The following is a 16,727-nucleotide window of genomic DNA, read 5'->3' on the forward strand; positions in this document are numbered from 1 at the left end:
GGCAGTGAAGTGCTCTGTTTGTAAAAGCGTGTCAGACACGTATGACCCGTACCTGGACATCGCTCTGGAGATTCGGGTGAGCCTCTGACTTGTGTTTTTCAAAGCCCTTTGGTTCATGTCAGGATGATGAATGTCTTTTGTCCCAGACTGAAACCTCCTCTGAATAACATTAACTCTCCATTTCAGCAAGCGGCCAACATCGTTCGCGCTCTGGAACTATTCGTCAAGCCTGATGTTTTGAGTGGCGAGAATGCCTACATGTGTGCCAAGTGAGTTGTACACCCACATTTATACATCCTCAAAACATATTCGTGCAGGCCAATCAAGCTCTTGATCCAGTAAGCAACCATTCACAACATATGTGCATCTCTTTAGTTGTTTCTTTTCTTGCTTTAGATGTAAGAAGAAAGTTCCAGCGTCTAAGCGGTTCACAGTTCACAGAACATCGAATGTGCTGACGCTGTCACTTAAACGGTTCGCCAACTTCAGTGGAGGGAAAATTACCAAGGTATCAGCCTAGCCCACACACGCCACTGCCACGCAAACGGGCCTTTAGTCTTGATCAACCCATTGATTGATGGTTTTCTGGTAGGATGTCGGCTACCCAGAGTTCCTGAACATTCGCCCGTACATGTCCCAGAGCACTGGAGATCCTGTGATGTATGGCCTCTATGCTGTGCTTGTGCACTCGGGCTACAGCTGCCATGCTGGACACTACTACTGCTACGTCAAGGTGAGCGCCGTGTGGTAAGGCTTTTAGAGAAAACCTGCTTATTTCATCATTTCAGAAAGATTGTTTTTGCTTTTGTTTTTTAAAGTGCCCTTTATTATGATGTTTTAAAGGTTCCTTTTTGCTGGAGTCTCCTACAATAGGTTTACATGCATTTGATCTACAATAGTGTTTCTATGACTTTCCAAAATTTGCCATCACTCCATTAGCCGTTGTATTAGAAATAGTGTTGCACGGTGCACCGATAATTCAAAAGTATTGTGATTCTCGTAAATTAAAAACGTCACGATTCCTAAATTTATTAGTATCGATACTTCTAAAAATGACCGCGTTCCAGATTTGTAAGGCCGGCAGCACACTGGATGCGTGGCGTGTCCGTTTTTATTTTGGCTCCCATGTTAGAGTTTGCACACTGCCTGACACGCGCATGCTAGAAATAGAACCGACGCCTATTTTTCACGCGTCACGCAAGCGTGTTGGAAGCGTTTCCAGGCAAAATTGAATAGGAAAAGATGTTTCTATGTCATTTTGACATGAATACATATTAATAAATGACATATTGATGTTTGAAAGTCTCTAGGTTTTGACATAAATGCAGATATAAATGCAATTTAAAAAAATATTATCGATTTTCAAATACTACACCTCTCAATACAGAACGAAATATTCTGTAGCCCATTTTGCCGTCAACACTGCTGACAATGTCTTTGCTGCTATATATTTATGTTTAACATGAAGTATAGGCCTTCCACAACTCTCTCTCCATATGTCAAATATATCACCAATGAGGCTTATCATATGTTACCAATATTAAACCTTGTTTAATATAATCGCTGTTCATATTTTTATTCAAAGTTCAGAATCAAGATAAAGTTATTACCGGTAACTCTTATGTTTCTTATGATAACTGAGATAATGCTGCTAAATTTATTTTATTTTTTTACCTTGAATGTCATTGCTCTAATTTATTTTTTATATTTTGATATTTCATATTTTGTTCAAATGTTTAATATATCTGCTGTTCATATGTTCATTTATTAGTGTGTTATATGATTAGAATGTTGTCCCGGTTTTAAAATCAAGCACAGCAATGATATTTGAGAGTGTTTCTCCCTTTTCAGGAAAAGTATCGAATAAGTATCGTAATCGCAATTCTTGACTTGGTATCGAAACGATAATTTTGGTATCGTGACAACACTAATTAGAAACACTCTAGTTTTCTGAAATTTAATGCCAAGGTAATATAATACACAGAATAATGTGTATAAATGTAAAATTTTACACGTGTTAATGCTTGCTAGTCTGTCACTATTATTGGTTATTGCTCTCTGGAAATTTGATTCTGATTGGCCAATCGCAGCATTGAGTGGTCAAGTCTTTTGTATAATAATTGCTAAACTGTACCTTTCACTGCTGTCAATCTACCGGCTCTATTTTCGAAGTCTTTATGTTTTTGTACCAATGCAAGTTAACTCATTGGAATCTTGGGCTGTTTTTGAGTGCTTTTTTTATTTTTATTTTGCGACATAAACAAATGTTTACCATACCAATGTTTGGTATCATTTTTTTCAGCACAACATCACCTATATGACCAGACAATTAGTTTTTCACTTTCATGTATCAACATACCCAAAATCACATAAAAAACACAAAATCCGAATAGAAAAATTACAGCTTTTTTACTACAAAAAACACAAACATGCTCAATGTAGCATTTTAAAAGGTTTAAAATGTAAACACAAGTTGTAAATGTCAACATATACAGGTATAATTCAGATATAATTAAGTTATATACAAAAAAAAAAAGATTTTTTAAAAAAAAAAGCGGGTGTAGCCATAGGCATTTAAAAAAAAAAATTTTTTAGCTTTGGCACTTTTTAAATCAGTTTATGCACACAATTATACAGAGAGCTATATTTAAGGCCTTGCATTCCCAGAATATGAGGGTTCCCAAATAGTGCAAATACAACATTAAAAAAGGTCAAATCAAACTATATACAGCAAAAAGCAGGTGTGGCAATAGACTACAAAACACTTCATGTACAATTACACAGACAGCTACATTACAGGGCTTTCATTCCTTGAGTAAGAGGGGTTCCTAAATAGTGCAAATATACCATACAAAAGGTAAAATGAACACAAAATCAAACTATACATACAACTATACATCTTAAACTACTCCTAAACTATCTACACTACTCCTAAACTACTCTCAAAATCTACTCAAACTCTTCCAAAAACTAGCAATAACATCTCTCTCTATATATATATGTCTCTCTTTGTCTACTCCGTCAATCTCCCTCCTTTCCATTTTGTTTCTTTGATCAGTTGGCTCCTCCTCCACTCCCTAAAATGTGCAGCCTGAAGAGCAGAGTCAGCAGATTCACACATTTTTCTCTGTTTTGTTTTATGACAAAAACCGACGAAGTTTTTAAAATAAATGCAACGCCTGTCACATCCCATCTTGCGTTCTTTTACGAACACGTCTATTTTTTTTATTTTTTGATATATAAAGTTTACATTTTTTTCCGTTTTTTTACTTGGTCTATCAACACAAAACACAGAATAGATTTTCAAGCCAGCACTTTCGACAGAAGTGGACAGCAGCGCTCAACGTGACTGTTTTTATGCTTCGACGTCTTAAACTGGTCATGTGACTTGATCACGCCGGTGACCCGGAAGAGTTAAGAAGACTTCATTGTAAAAGAGATTTTATTCTCAATGAGGCTTCCTGGTAAAATAAAGGTAAATAAATTGTAGCTGTTGCGACTAAAAACAGTTGTAGCTGCTGACTTTACTAAAATGACCACAGATGACTTCAGTATTTTAATCGTTAGCATAAAACCTTTGATAGATGACTAGAATCTCAGAAGTCCCCAGTTACACACAAATAATCATTGATCGAAAGACACAAAGAGCTGGGTGAGAGACAATGCGTTGCGTTGTTGATCCATTTGATGGATAATTAGCCCATTGGGGGAAAAGTTGATCATGTTGTCATCTTCATTTTTAAGTTGTTTGGTTAATATTCTGGTGCAAATGTCCTTTGATAGGCCAGTAATGGGCAGTGGTACCAGATGAACGACTCAATGGTGCATTCCAGTAACATCAAGGTTGTCCTTAATCAGCAGGCCTATGTCCTCTTTTACCTGAGGTAATATTCATGCTCTTTTATCTGCTGTTCATATTTCAGTAGCCAGTAGATATGCTTCATTATTACAGTTACATCTTTTGTGTTGTAGGATCCCTGAAAAGAAAAATACAGAGGCTTCAAATACAAAGCAAAACATGGTGCACTCTGGGAGAACTAACATGACACCGGAGCAGCCGAAGAAGAGCACATTCAATGGACCTTTGTCTTCACCACAGGTTACAAAGGTAGGCATGTGTGACACCATCTGGAGATTTGATTTTAGTAAAAACATAAAGGAATTGCTAAACAAAATCCCACTGATTTACGTTGAAGGATGTGCACCGTGTCCCAAACCCCCATTTACTCCCATACTTTATAAACGGGTCAAACATGCATGGACTGGCCATCTGTCCGGGGTGCTTTCCCCTCTAAGAAACTGGGTCAGGCTTCAGCCTTATGACGCTAGAAGGTCGTATAAGGATCAATGAAAGAATGAAATTTGATAGAATCCATGATGCCATGTGTCTGAACAAGATGTCCAGGACCTCCAGCAGAAAAATCGGCCCACAACATTAAAGATTAAGCAGTAAATTTAACCTGGCCAGGGGATAAATACCGACCAATCACAGACCTATATGTTGAGCGCGTGAACACAATGGCCAATCAGAGGCGTTTAAGAATCCATTTAAAAGCGCTCAAAATCGTCACATTTTTAAATTTTAGTGCTTTTTGACAACTCTACTGGGGGGGAACCACACACTTGGGAACCACTGTTTGAGAAGCATTGCATCTGCACAGCAACATGCTAACATAACATAAAAAAAAATGATCTTTCCTCCTCCAGAAGCTTGATCCCGCTCAGCTGAGAAAGATCCAGTCTGTGGATGGAGGTCTTGGAGTTCCAGTAGCCAGGAACTGTTCAGGGATCCAATCGCCGAAGATGTCTAATGGTACAGGCACGTCTCACGCCCTGCCCAAGCTGTCCAGTGGACCCACACTGATCGAGGAGTCCTTTAAGAAAGTGAAGAAGCCCATACCTCAGCCTCAGTCCCGCAGCAGCACCCCTGCTCCATCCAACGGCCTCCCCAAACCCAACAGCGAGGGCCGAGGCCTGCCATCATCTACCTCACTCAAATCCCTGTCTGACAGCTCCTCGGCAGACACCTCAGAGTCGAAAGTAAGTCCCCGTCGACCTGTGTGTGCTGGTTTAGTGGTGGAGTTAGTCCAGCAAAGTGAACTGACTGTCCTGCCAGAGTTTCGGTGTGATGACATGGGCTGCACGATATTGGAGAGAACTGACATTGTGAATTTTTTTTTTTTTTCTGATCATTTAAAACATACAGGAAGTTTCACCAGATGACTTGAATAGCAGCTGTATTTGGAAAGAGTTAATCATTCTACAGTGAGTGGGGTGATTGTTGCATCTGCATAGAAAATAAAAATAATAATAAATTTAAAAAAAGTCGAAAAAATACTTTTTACCCAAAAGACTTTTTAATGGCAAACTTATTTGAGGGCTGAACGATTTAGGAAAAGCTTCATGCTAATAAAAAATAATAATTTTGAAATTGTAAATAAAGATTTTTTTTGAGAACATTTTACAAAATAATTATATTTCAGTATTTCAACTTGATTTGTTTTTATTTCAATGCGTTATTTGCCATTTCTTTTTAATTGAGTGAATTTTTTTAAGTAAATCCTACATCACATTTTTGCTAGTGTTGAAAAATTTGGTGTTTTCCACTGTTTTTTACCAATTCACTCTGACTATAGAATAATAATTATGGTTTTATTGTGATTTATTATTAAAAATAATAAGCAAAATTAAGAAATATATTGTAGTAATAAAAATCGAGAAACAAAAATTATTTTACAAATAATTATCATAAGTACTATATTAATATGTCTTAATTCCTTCGTTTTCAAACAGTAACTCATTTTGACGGGTTGCTGGCAAATAAAGATATTTCAGAGTGAAGCTCAGCACCGTGTTCATTTACATGCATTCAGCTCATGCTTTCAGGGTGTGTAAATGCCACACTTCACTCTGAAACCAGTGCTAGCGCATGTTTAATCAAATCACTGCCTTTGACAATTGAGCGGTTTGACAATTACGCTAAGTCATATCGCGATATCGGTTTTATTTTATATATCGTGCAGCCCTAGTATACTGTGTAAACAGAAGTCACGTTTTCCGCTGCATACCAACGTCAAGTCTGAAGATGTTTCCCCTCGTTTAGTCAACACGACATATTCATTGAGTATTCACATTATGAGCGCAGTTTGATGTTCCTCTCACCTGCGGTGTGTGTTCTCTCTCTCTCTCAGGAGTCTATTGGCACGAGGAGCGCGCCTGTTGGCGGCTCGTCTGGTGTGAACGCCCTGTCGTCTCCGGCTAAGAGCACAGAGCGTGTGAACTCAGAGGAGCAGAAGGTGCTGAAGCTCAAACCCCAGGCTCTGACCAACGTCACGTCAGAGGCCGTCAGCACCATGTCCCCCCCGCCCGCCAAACGACTCGCCCTGTCCGCCAAGAAGGTCAGTCTCAATCCACCCTCGTTTCATCTGCCGGTGGCGCTCAAGACTGCTTGTTTGTTTGCCTTCCCATGTTTGTCCACTTCATTCCTCGTAAACGAACAGATGTTGAAAGACTTTGCTCATAACGGCCTATAATCTGTAATAATAATACGTTTACTTCTCAGCTCATGTCTGTTTTGTCGGTTCGCAGTCTGCACTGCTGTCCTTTTAAAAATTTATTTTGTTTTTTTTATTTCTAACAATTTCTAATTCTTCTCTGCTACACTTTCTTTTCCCTTCCCCCTTCCTACTGTTTTTTTATTTCCTTCTTTTTTGGTTTGATTTTGATGATTTCTTCCCCCATATGGGTCCCTTTGTCATTGTCACGTTTCATGGCTATGTTTTTTTATTTTATATTTTTTTTAGACCACAAAGTTTTTATTTATGTCAATAACTGCAGGCCAGTCCCCGCCAGAGCCCGAGCAGCAGCACTGAGGCTCCGCCCCCTTCATCTCTTCATCTGTCCAGTGACCTTCTCAGCCAGGCCTCAACTCACCCGCACCACAGGTACACACTCTCTCTCTGATATGTAGAGCTTAGAGCAGATTCCAGTCAAAGTCGGCATGAAACGGAAGTTGCGATAGTCTTCCCTATTGTGATGCATATATCTAAGAGAAGCGGCTTCTCAAATGAACGAATGTTGGGCGGGGCTTGATTTTGTCCAATTGGAATTGGTTGGATGTGGTTTGCAAAAGTTACGGAATTAGTTTGATTAAAGGGATACTCCAATTTTTTTTTGGAAATAGGCTCATTTTACAACTCCCCCAGAGTTAAGCAGTTGAGTTTTACCGTTTTCTAATCCATTCAGCCGAACTCTGGGTCTGGTGGTACCACTTTTAGCATAGCTTAGCATAGATCATTGAATCAGACAAGACCATTAGCATCTCTCTCAAAAAAATTACCAAAGAGTTTAGATATTTTTCCTATTTAAAACTTGACTCTTCTGTAGTTACATTGTGTACTAAGACCGACGGAAAATGTAAAGTTGCGATTTTCTAGGCTGATATGGCTAGGAACTATACTCTCATTCCTGCGTAATAATCAAGAAACTTTACTGCCGTACCATGAGTCCAGCAGGCGTAATGATATGACGCAGCGCCTGAAAATAGTCCCCAGCTCAGTAACTTCCAATGTGACCGGGACTAAGTTTGTCTAACCTATTAGACCTATTTTCAGGCGCTGCGTCATATCATTACGCCTGCTGAACGCGTTCTTCTAGCCCCTCTCTTCACCCGAGTGTCCAAGACATACGGCCAGAGTTCGGATGAGACGACCACAAAGTCGGTCATTGATCTCAGGCCTAGGGTGTCCTGGTGCCATGTGCACTGATGGACACCCTTATGCTTGAACATGGTGTTTGTTATGGACAAACTGTAACTAGCACAGAAGTCCAATAACTGAACACTGCTCGGACATTGACAGAATTTGCCCCTCTTTGAACTTCCACCTTACCGTGGTGGAGGGGTTTGAGTACCTGAACGATCCTAGGAGCTAAGTTGTCTGGGCCTATATGCCCCTGGTAGGGTCTCCCAAGGCAAACAGGTCCTAGGTGACTGGTCAGACTAATAGCAGTTCATAAACCCTTTATGACTGAATTAAAAACAAGGACCGTGACGTCGCTCAGCATGGCGCAGCCGGGGCCCCACCCTGGAGTTGGCTGGTGCAAAGTGGATCGGATGGCAGTCGAAGGAGGGGGCCTCGACAACTCGATCCCTGGACACGGAAACTAGCTCTAGGGACGTGGAACGTCACCTCTCTGGCGGGGAAGGATCCTCAGATTGTGCAGGAGGTTGAGAGGTACTGACTAGAGATAGTCGGGATCACCTCCACGCACGGCTTGGGCTCTGGAACCACACTCCTGGAGAGAGGATGGACTCTTTACCACTCTGGAGTTGCCCATGGTGAGAGTGGTGGGCTGGTGTGGGTTTGCTTATAGCCCCCCAGCTTAGCCGCCATGTGTTGGAGTTCACCCCGGTGAACGAGAGAGTCGCTTCCCTGTGCCCTCGGGTCGGGGATAGGTCTCTCACTGTTGTGTGCGCCTATGGGCCCAACGACAGTGCAGAGTACCCGGCCCTCTTGGGGTCTCTGGGAGGGGTGCTGGGAAGTGCTCCAACTGGGGACTCTGTCGTTCTACTGACTTCAATGCCCGCGTGGGCAATGACAGTGACATCTGTAGGGGTGGGAGGAATGGCCCCCCTGATCTGAACCCGAGCGGTGTTCTGTTTATCAATTTGACAAATTCTGTCAATTTTATGAAATTCAAACAATTTATGCTAGTTAGTATGAAATAAACATGAATGAACATCAGGTGTTAAAAGATATAATACAACTTAAATCATTACATTTACCTCAGAAGAGCCAATCAATGTCCAAGAACTTGGTATTTAGCTAGAAAAATAAATTCTAGAGACGAGCATTTTGACAAATATATACTCTATATTGTATATTCATTGTATTTTTATTTAGCCTATTTTTCAGTGTTTAATATATTTTTGAATATATTCGTCGTTTTTTTGACAGCCACTATTTAAATGTTTGCATTTCAAATAACAATTAGAAACATTATTGCCATTAAAACGTTATTTAGAACATTATTATAAAAAAAGTTGTGCAATATAAATGTAAGTAGCCTATACAAATCAGTACATTTTTGCTGTGATATTATAGTAATCTACCAACTGTATAGTTTACAGCATTAGTTAACATTAAAATAACCTGTAGTGTACCTGATATGTGCCAATTAATCATTAAATCGAAATCTAATAAAATTGTGACATTTGTCAATGCCAAGCCCTGCTTGTAAGGCTGGAAGCTTACGCTGCTATTTTGAACCAATAATGATGTGTATAATTCAAATATTTATCTGACTACAATATAATTAATCTGACTCCATTAAAGTTGTTGTTATTCTTTGACCTCTTATTCTTTAAATGCAAAGGTCTTTCTTAGAACTGATAGGAAAACGTAGGATTTAACCTGAAAGTTTAGATAATGAAAGTTATAATCACTTTAGCTTTAAACATTATCAGTGATAAAAGGAAAGATTCTCAAAGCCTTTAAATTAAGTCACATGTTTAAATATACAGACAGTAGAATGGAACAACATTCTGTATAGAAAACTTAGTTGTAACAAATAATGCACTGTTGTGCAGACAAGGCCGTAAAAACTTCTCAGTATGAGGTTACGCACCAGTGTGCGGGAGTGGTAGGGGTTAAAGCCTTTCTCCAAGAGATCAACAGTTACCTTTCCTTCTTATACCCTGAGCAAAGCATTGTTAAACATGAGAGGAATACCAACACCGAAACCAAAAGATGAGGCAAAATGGGTGGAGATCAAGAGGGGGAGAAGAACATGAACATATTCTCCTCAATGCATGTTTAAGCAATAGTACCTAGAATAGGATACTTTAAAATCTCTATTAAGTTCACCACGTTCAGTTTATAAGCTGTCAGATGAGACCAAACATGGCATAATTACATATTAGAACACTCTAGTAAATAAACAGTATGTAGTTGAAAGCATATGTCCTGTGAAGACAGAACCATCCTGTGCCCGGAGTGTCCCAACAGTCCTCCATCAGCATATTGATGAAATCCCCTTGTGCTGTAGATGGGCATTAGCATACTGTGATGATGAAGGCCATTGTGCCACACTTAATTCACATGTATACCTTTTAAAAGGAGTTCTACCCTTATTCGTAACATTAACAGGTCGATAGTAAAATAAAATACGAAGTACATCTGTCATCTCAACGTCTAACAATTAAAGTGTTTCTATCCTTTGCTCCAGATTTTCAACTCATTCGCTCAACCTGCAGTCTCCACCTTCAACTCGCCTTCCTAAAGATTCAAGTCCCCTTAAACAGCCCTCCTCCACTCTGAAGCCGCCCGCTCATGCTCTCTACACACAGACCAATGGCGTTCAGCCCCAGCCGGCCCGTACACACAAACCAATCCAGAGCGAGACGATCCTGTCTGCCTCATCTACAAGACTCCCCCAGGAGCTCGCCAGTCCCACGATAAGAAAGAAGAAAAAGAAACTAAAACGACGACATTCGGAAGTAGAGCAGGACGCCCCTAAAGCCTCACCCCCAGAAGAACCAAAGCCAAGTACTGAACACAGGCAGAAGAAGAGGAAGAAGAAGAAGAGGAAACGAGAGCTGGAGGAAGATGGTCTTGAGGTCCGGAGGGAGTGTGTGCCGTCTCATATCGAGCCCCATCAAGATGAGGACTGGTGTCTCGGAGAAACTTGGAGCATCACCTCAGAAGCCAAGGGAAATGAGGTTAAGTCGTCTAAAGCAGCGGAGAATTGTCAGACCGAACCTCAGTCAGTGCCTCCGCTTGACCCCGTCCCGAAGAAGAAGAAGAAGAAACACAAACTCCCGGAGCCGCTGGAAGAGCTCAGCAATGGAGCCACAGTCTCAAAGTGGTAAGCTGGTTATTGAAAAGTTTAACCACTGCCGTTGAGTCCGATCAGGGGTGTGTTTCCCATACAAATGCGTAACTCGCTGCTTCACTATCATAGCACAATGCATCGTTAAAGAAATCAACTAGCTAGTCACGACTGTATCCCAAAACCATATTATCGCAAATTGGTCGTTCAACCATGTTGGTTAATGAGGTCACGCAGCTGTAGGAGTAATTACTTATTTTAATGAATCTGTTTGAGACTTAATTAATGCTAGATGTTTTGCTATAAATTCTGAGAATATTTCTCATTTTTCCTCAGTTATTTTGCTTTATTTCCAGATTCAATCATAGGCTCGTTCTTACGTACCAGAGTACTTTTGCACATGCGCACTATAACACTTTAAATCTCTTGACAAACTAAAAGATGTAAATGACATTTGTATATATTCTAAATCAAAGACACAGGTTGCACTGAATGTCAGCTTGCTTATTTTGCACAAGATAAGGATTTAAGTCCACATGTCAAGCAAACAAGAAACTTTGCTTCTAACCACAGATCGAGAGCTGTCGTCCCATATATCTAGTCAGTGACAGAGTTAAAGCATATTCGTCTAAAATAATTCTGTTTTTCAGCTTCAGAATCATGAATATTTTTATTCCGGGTGTCTCTATTGTCCTGTGCTTTGGGTGTCCAAGCCTATTCATTTCCAGCCGCAATGTAATACCAAATTTAGCATTTGAATCAAGAGTTAATTTTTTGTTAACCTTTTAACAAATGTTTTGGAGTATCGTGAGTTCAGTATTGCGATATGTAGGGTATCGTTACACCCCTAGTACAAACTCATTTCATCACTCATTTATAACTTCTGAAGTGAAGTAGCACAGACATTGGACAAAGGTGAAAATTTCTAATGTGCATGATTTGACAGCGTTTAAAATGTACTCCATTGACACAAGCAATTTGATTGGCTGTATTTATCAAAATCGAATGGGCTTTACACAAATTTTGCTACAACTTTGCACCCAACCAAAAGGCATTTTAAACTTTTATTGTATGACTTATTTTGTAGTTTAAGTCCGCACCATTATTTAAAAAATTACAGTGGTTTCTAAATTCCTGTTTAATATCGTTTCTCTTTGAATGTGCATATCATTTAAGTACAGTACATCTACCTTCATTTAACCTGGTAAATGGCTGCTTCTTTTCATCCAGTGCTGTTGTAAAAGAGGTTGGTGGTACAAACTCGAAGACAAAGGACCTAGAAGAGACCAGGAAGAAGAAGAAAAAGAGGAAACACAAAGACTTCAGAGAAGAGGAGGAAAAGCCGAGGAATGAAGAAGAACTTCACAGGGAGCTTCGAGAGACCAATGGAGACGAGTCTCCTAGTCAGATGGGAAATACGGATATGGAGAAACCTAGTAAACCCAATACAGGTATAAATACACTTGCTGCCGTAAGATCATAGACAATATGAGGGGTTTTAGTATTTTAGATGGTATTGATCAGTGGAAACAAACATTTCCCTTATTATTGATCAAGCTTTTGGTTTTATTAAGTCTTTACTTCTAATAGCTAGGGTGTTTTTGCTTGATGGGCTTATATTCATCCAAGTCATATTTCACCACAAAACCAAAAGGATGAAAAGACGCTTATGCACTGCAAAAAGATTTAAAGAATGCAAGTTTTTGTCAGGACAAGCTTCTGCTCCTCTGCTTGAAGCACATCAATCCATCACCCTTTACTATTTACTTTAGGCTGAATTACATTCATAATGGACTTCAAATGAACATACACCAGAACACACTTACAGTTTTTTTTAGTGGCTTTGGTTCTTGGTGTGTACCAATATCTGACATATTTCAGAGTTAACCTTCTGGGCCTTTCTGTAACAGCTGCAGTGTTCGTTTGGGACAGCCAGGTTCAGGACGGCTACAAGCGCAAGCAGAGCCTTCAGGAAGCCGAGGGCGTGTCGAGGAAAGGCTCGTGCTCCGCTCCTATTGGCTGGGACGGCAAGAAAAGCTGTGATGTTGTGGAGGAGCTCCTCAAGAACTCCTCAGATAAAGCCTATGGAACTGAGGGTGAGTTGTCGGTCAGAAGTCAACCGAACCTTGTGTGCAAAACTTCTCAGCTTTCCTGACAGTTGGAGAGGTTAGGATTTATTTCTGAATCTTAACATGTTTATCTATATCTCAAATGCTAATGGGCAATTTCTGTTTCTGTTCTGATGCATTTCAATGGGACAGTGTGTGCTTGTTTCGTTGTTCAGATGGGAAAAACAATAAATACTTGGCAGTTGAATTGTTAAATTTACCTTTCTTTTCTTATGAAGCAGTTTTTGGGAGGAATTAAGATCATAGTCCTCAGTTGCACCTATGCTTGAATTCTTAGCATGACCTGAAATATTGACTGTTTTGAATAATTTCCTCCTCCAGTTCTCAGTTGGGATGGAGATCCGTCGGCCATCAGCAGAGACGCCAGAGAAGATGTACGCGATGCCAAAAACGATACTGTCCTTGATGAGTGGGACAGGGAGTTTGACAGTGGAAAAGTGAGGACTACAACTTGGACTTCAATATTGCAATATTTTTGAGCATTACTTACACCAGGAAACTCATTTTGACTGGAAATGACTATGGTTGCATCTTAGACTGCTAGTCGGTGGAATATTTTACTACTTTTTCGTTTTTTTTTTTTTAACAAAATGTATGTATACTGTGCACAGTGTTTTATTTATTACCTAGTACAGCACAATAAACTGAGTCATTTCATTTCCCTCTCGATTAGGTGAAGAAAATGAAAAAATACAAAAAGGAGAAGAGGAGGAATGGAAACGTCTTCCAGAAGATCCAAGAGCGTCGTAACATGTGGTCGGTCACGCCGGGAGGCAGGCGGAGCAGTCTGGGCTATCGCCACTGAAAGGTGAAATTTGTCACATTTTAATGTTTGATTTGACTTAAATTTACATTAAAAATTTATCAAAGAACAAAAAGAATTACCGTTTTACTTCTGTTAAACATTTTCAATCTCTTTGATGAAAAAATAAATAAAAAATGGCTCAAACAGTGGTCTCTCAACTTGGCCAATCACATTAATGACACTGCAGACACTAGTCAAGTAGAGGTGTCTTGACCTCTACGAACAAAATTTTTTTTCCCGATATGGGATTTTATTTCACGATAACAATATATATCACAATATAGTTATTTTGTGTGTTTTTATCTAATTTCAGTTATTAAAAATAAGAAAAAAGCAGCAAATTACAAACAATAGGACAAAAATATGAATTAGATTATTAATTAAATATTAATTATTAAAATATAATTATGCTTTAAATCTAAGTTTTTCAGGTACAATAGTTTTTTTAACATGTAGTTAGAATTAGTACAGAAATTAAATAATTAAATATAAAAAATAAAATTTTGCCTAGTCACATTAATGACAAAGCAGCAGGTTTATTAGGCTGCTGTCACTTTAAGAGCAAACACACATCCATTATACTGATGCACATCCGGTTTACACCCAACTGTTTACTTTCACTTGAGACGTAACTGGCTGCGTTTACATGAATACTCCACATGACGGCCATTTTGACATTATTGTGTGTGTCCATTCAGCCCAGTGTGTCATCGCAACTAAAGTTTATCATTTGCATGTCTTTAAGTCTTGCGATTTTAAACCATTCCAATTTAAAGCAAACTCTTTGTCTTTACTAATAGGCACTTAAAATTGTTTTACTTTACCTTTACCTTTACCTTTACTTTACCTTTTACTTAAAATTTCAGGATTACTTTTTTTATATATATATAATATATAAATTGATCATAGCCATTAGTGGGAACTTGGAGAATAACAAGAATGTTCTTATCTGTTTGTAACGAGCCCTTTCACTGTCTTTCTGCAGTTTTGAAATGCGGATCCCGTGTGTTTCCCCTGACCAGACCAGTTGCCTTATTGGATCAGAAGCAGTCGGATCTGTCTCAGATTCCTCTGAAGTCCACCCAGAATGCAGCAGTACTGTGAAATAAAGCGATGAGGCTGAGGCTTTAGTCACCGTCTGAAATCCAAAATATACGCCACTAAAGGTGCCATTATGATCTTCGAATCATAGCAGATGTGGCACACTGTAGAGTCGGCACCCTGTTAACCTTTGATGGTCTCAGTTATTCTTATTGTAATAAGAACAGATGTTCACCAGGGCCAGTTTTATCGAGGCAAGACTTGGCGATCATTCGGGCTGTAATGGCCAGTGATGCGTGATCTGAGGGCTTCTGTCGAGAGGAGAAACAGGAAAATTAAGCCCCTCCCTCCAATGGTTTTAAGCATAATTTGTCTGGACTCAACAAATAACATCATTGTTCCCATTAGGGAACTTTTGCTCACTTGATTATTTTACTTTTTCATATTTGAGCCGGTCACTATTAGGCAGTTCTTTGCCTGTGTTGCCTTTTAGTTTGCCACAGGCACACGGCCCTGGTGTCTTACATTGCAATACATTTATTGCTTGTGATTGTATATTTTCATGTCTTGCCTGCTTGAATACTAGCCCATCCTCCCCAACTTTTGCAGTGTTTTTTTTTTTTTTTTTTTTCATCAAACAGAACTCTATTCAATAACATTTTTGAAGTGAAACGAGTCTCTTGTGGGAATTTCCGCTGTCTCTATAAAGCATCTCTTCAGATTTCCCAAAACGTCACCATTTCCAGTCAGACGACGTGGTCTTTTATGCACAGTGCTGCATACAACAATGCAATACATTTCATCCATGTGAGCTAAAAAAAAAAACATGGGCCTTAACACAAACCACTGTGTTTTGCCAGGTGGGGTGAATTCCTGAATAATCGGAGTATCCCCTTGTCTTTGATTTAGCGTGTCCCATCCTCTTTTCTACTCTCTATGCAACAACAGCAATCCCATGGATGCTCTAGTCCAGGGAAAGACTCTCCAAAAGCTGGTCCAAACATCATCTCTGTGAGCTGTAAACACCCTGTCATGTTCCACGTCTGTTAACGGTGCATTGGGTCAAAATGATGATGTACATGCTTATCCACTGAAGAGCTGTCATAGGAGTAAACCAATGTTGATGCTTTCCTATTTAGAACATTGTACAGTCTTACCTTGTGCTCTCTGTGACCCCCTCCAGTCGTTCTTGTTGTTAAACACCATCCCTTTCACGACTCCTTGGGTTTTAGAAAAGTTGCCTTGGTTTAATTTTTAAAAATGAATAGAACATATTGCGAATTATACTTATTGAAACATGTTAAAATGCACATTGCTAAACGGAAGCCTAATGTATTTAAGGTCTGTGGAATTGTAAATGGGAAGTTCTAATAAAACAATAGATATGTGTTTGAAAGACTGCTCTGAGGTCTTGTTCAGGAGCCAGACAAAGACTTCCCTATGCGTTCTGTAGGATGTCTGTATTCTCTTAGAAATTCACTTGAGATAGGTTATTTTCAAAGAGGTTGGACGCTGAAGAACAGTGTCTTTGTCATATTTGAATTGATGGTTCTGTATCTAATGCCTTTTCTGAAAAGAAGTCATTCAGTATTGCAAATACATAAATATAGATATACCTGGTGCAATAAAGTTGTGACTTTTGTGAAAAGCTGGTTTTTGGGTTGTGTTTTCTTTAATGCTCTGAAGTCAATCTAAAAACAGAAAACATGACTTGGGATCAGCTTCTTATACAAAGCTATCGTATGGCTTCAGAAGACTTTGGATATAATGCACAATTTGCATGTAGCACTTTTATGATTTTTTTTTAACATCCTCATTTGGACATTTCAATGTGAATATACTGATACACTGAAATGGTTTACGAATATACCATGTGTTAAGATTACTGTATTGATTTATAATGAACACTTGTCTGAACCGAG

At 39.2% G+C, this 16,727-nt stretch overlaps 1 protein-coding gene across 1 annotated transcript in view; it reads left to right on the forward strand.

Annotated features, from left to right (window-relative positions):
- The window catches only part of usp36 (ubiquitin specific peptidase 36), a 32,831-nt gene extending 16,373 nt beyond the window's left edge, over positions 1 to 16,458 (forward strand). Inside the window, exons 7-21 of the mRNA XM_079880366.1 lie at positions 6 to 76; positions 187 to 269; positions 397 to 508; positions 593 to 733; positions 3,784 to 3,884; positions 3,973 to 4,108; positions 4,708 to 5,040; positions 6,192 to 6,398; positions 6,838 to 6,944; positions 10,228 to 10,866; positions 12,061 to 12,281; positions 12,741 to 12,926; positions 13,281 to 13,396; positions 13,633 to 13,767; positions 14,750 to 16,458. Coding sequence (XP_079736492.1) covers positions 6 to 76; positions 187 to 269; positions 397 to 508; positions 593 to 733; positions 3,784 to 3,884; positions 3,973 to 4,108; positions 4,708 to 5,040; positions 6,192 to 6,398; positions 6,838 to 6,944; positions 10,228 to 10,866; positions 12,061 to 12,281; positions 12,741 to 12,926; positions 13,281 to 13,396; positions 13,633 to 13,764 — 2,585 coding nt within the window. The 3' untranslated portion in view covers positions 13,765 to 13,767; positions 14,750 to 16,458. The remainder of the gene's footprint in view (positions 1 to 5; positions 77 to 186; positions 270 to 396; positions 509 to 592; positions 734 to 3,783; positions 3,885 to 3,972; positions 4,109 to 4,707; positions 5,041 to 6,191; positions 6,399 to 6,837; positions 6,945 to 10,227; positions 10,867 to 12,060; positions 12,282 to 12,740; positions 12,927 to 13,280; positions 13,397 to 13,632; positions 13,768 to 14,749) is intronic.
- Positions 16,459 to 16,727: the final 269 nt, after the last annotated feature.

Source organism: Squalius cephalus (assembly GCF_949319135.1).
Source record: "Squalius cephalus genome assembly, chromosome: 1".
Classification (NCBI taxonomy): domain Eukaryota; kingdom Metazoa; phylum Chordata; class Actinopteri; order Cypriniformes; family Leuciscidae; genus Squalius; species Squalius cephalus.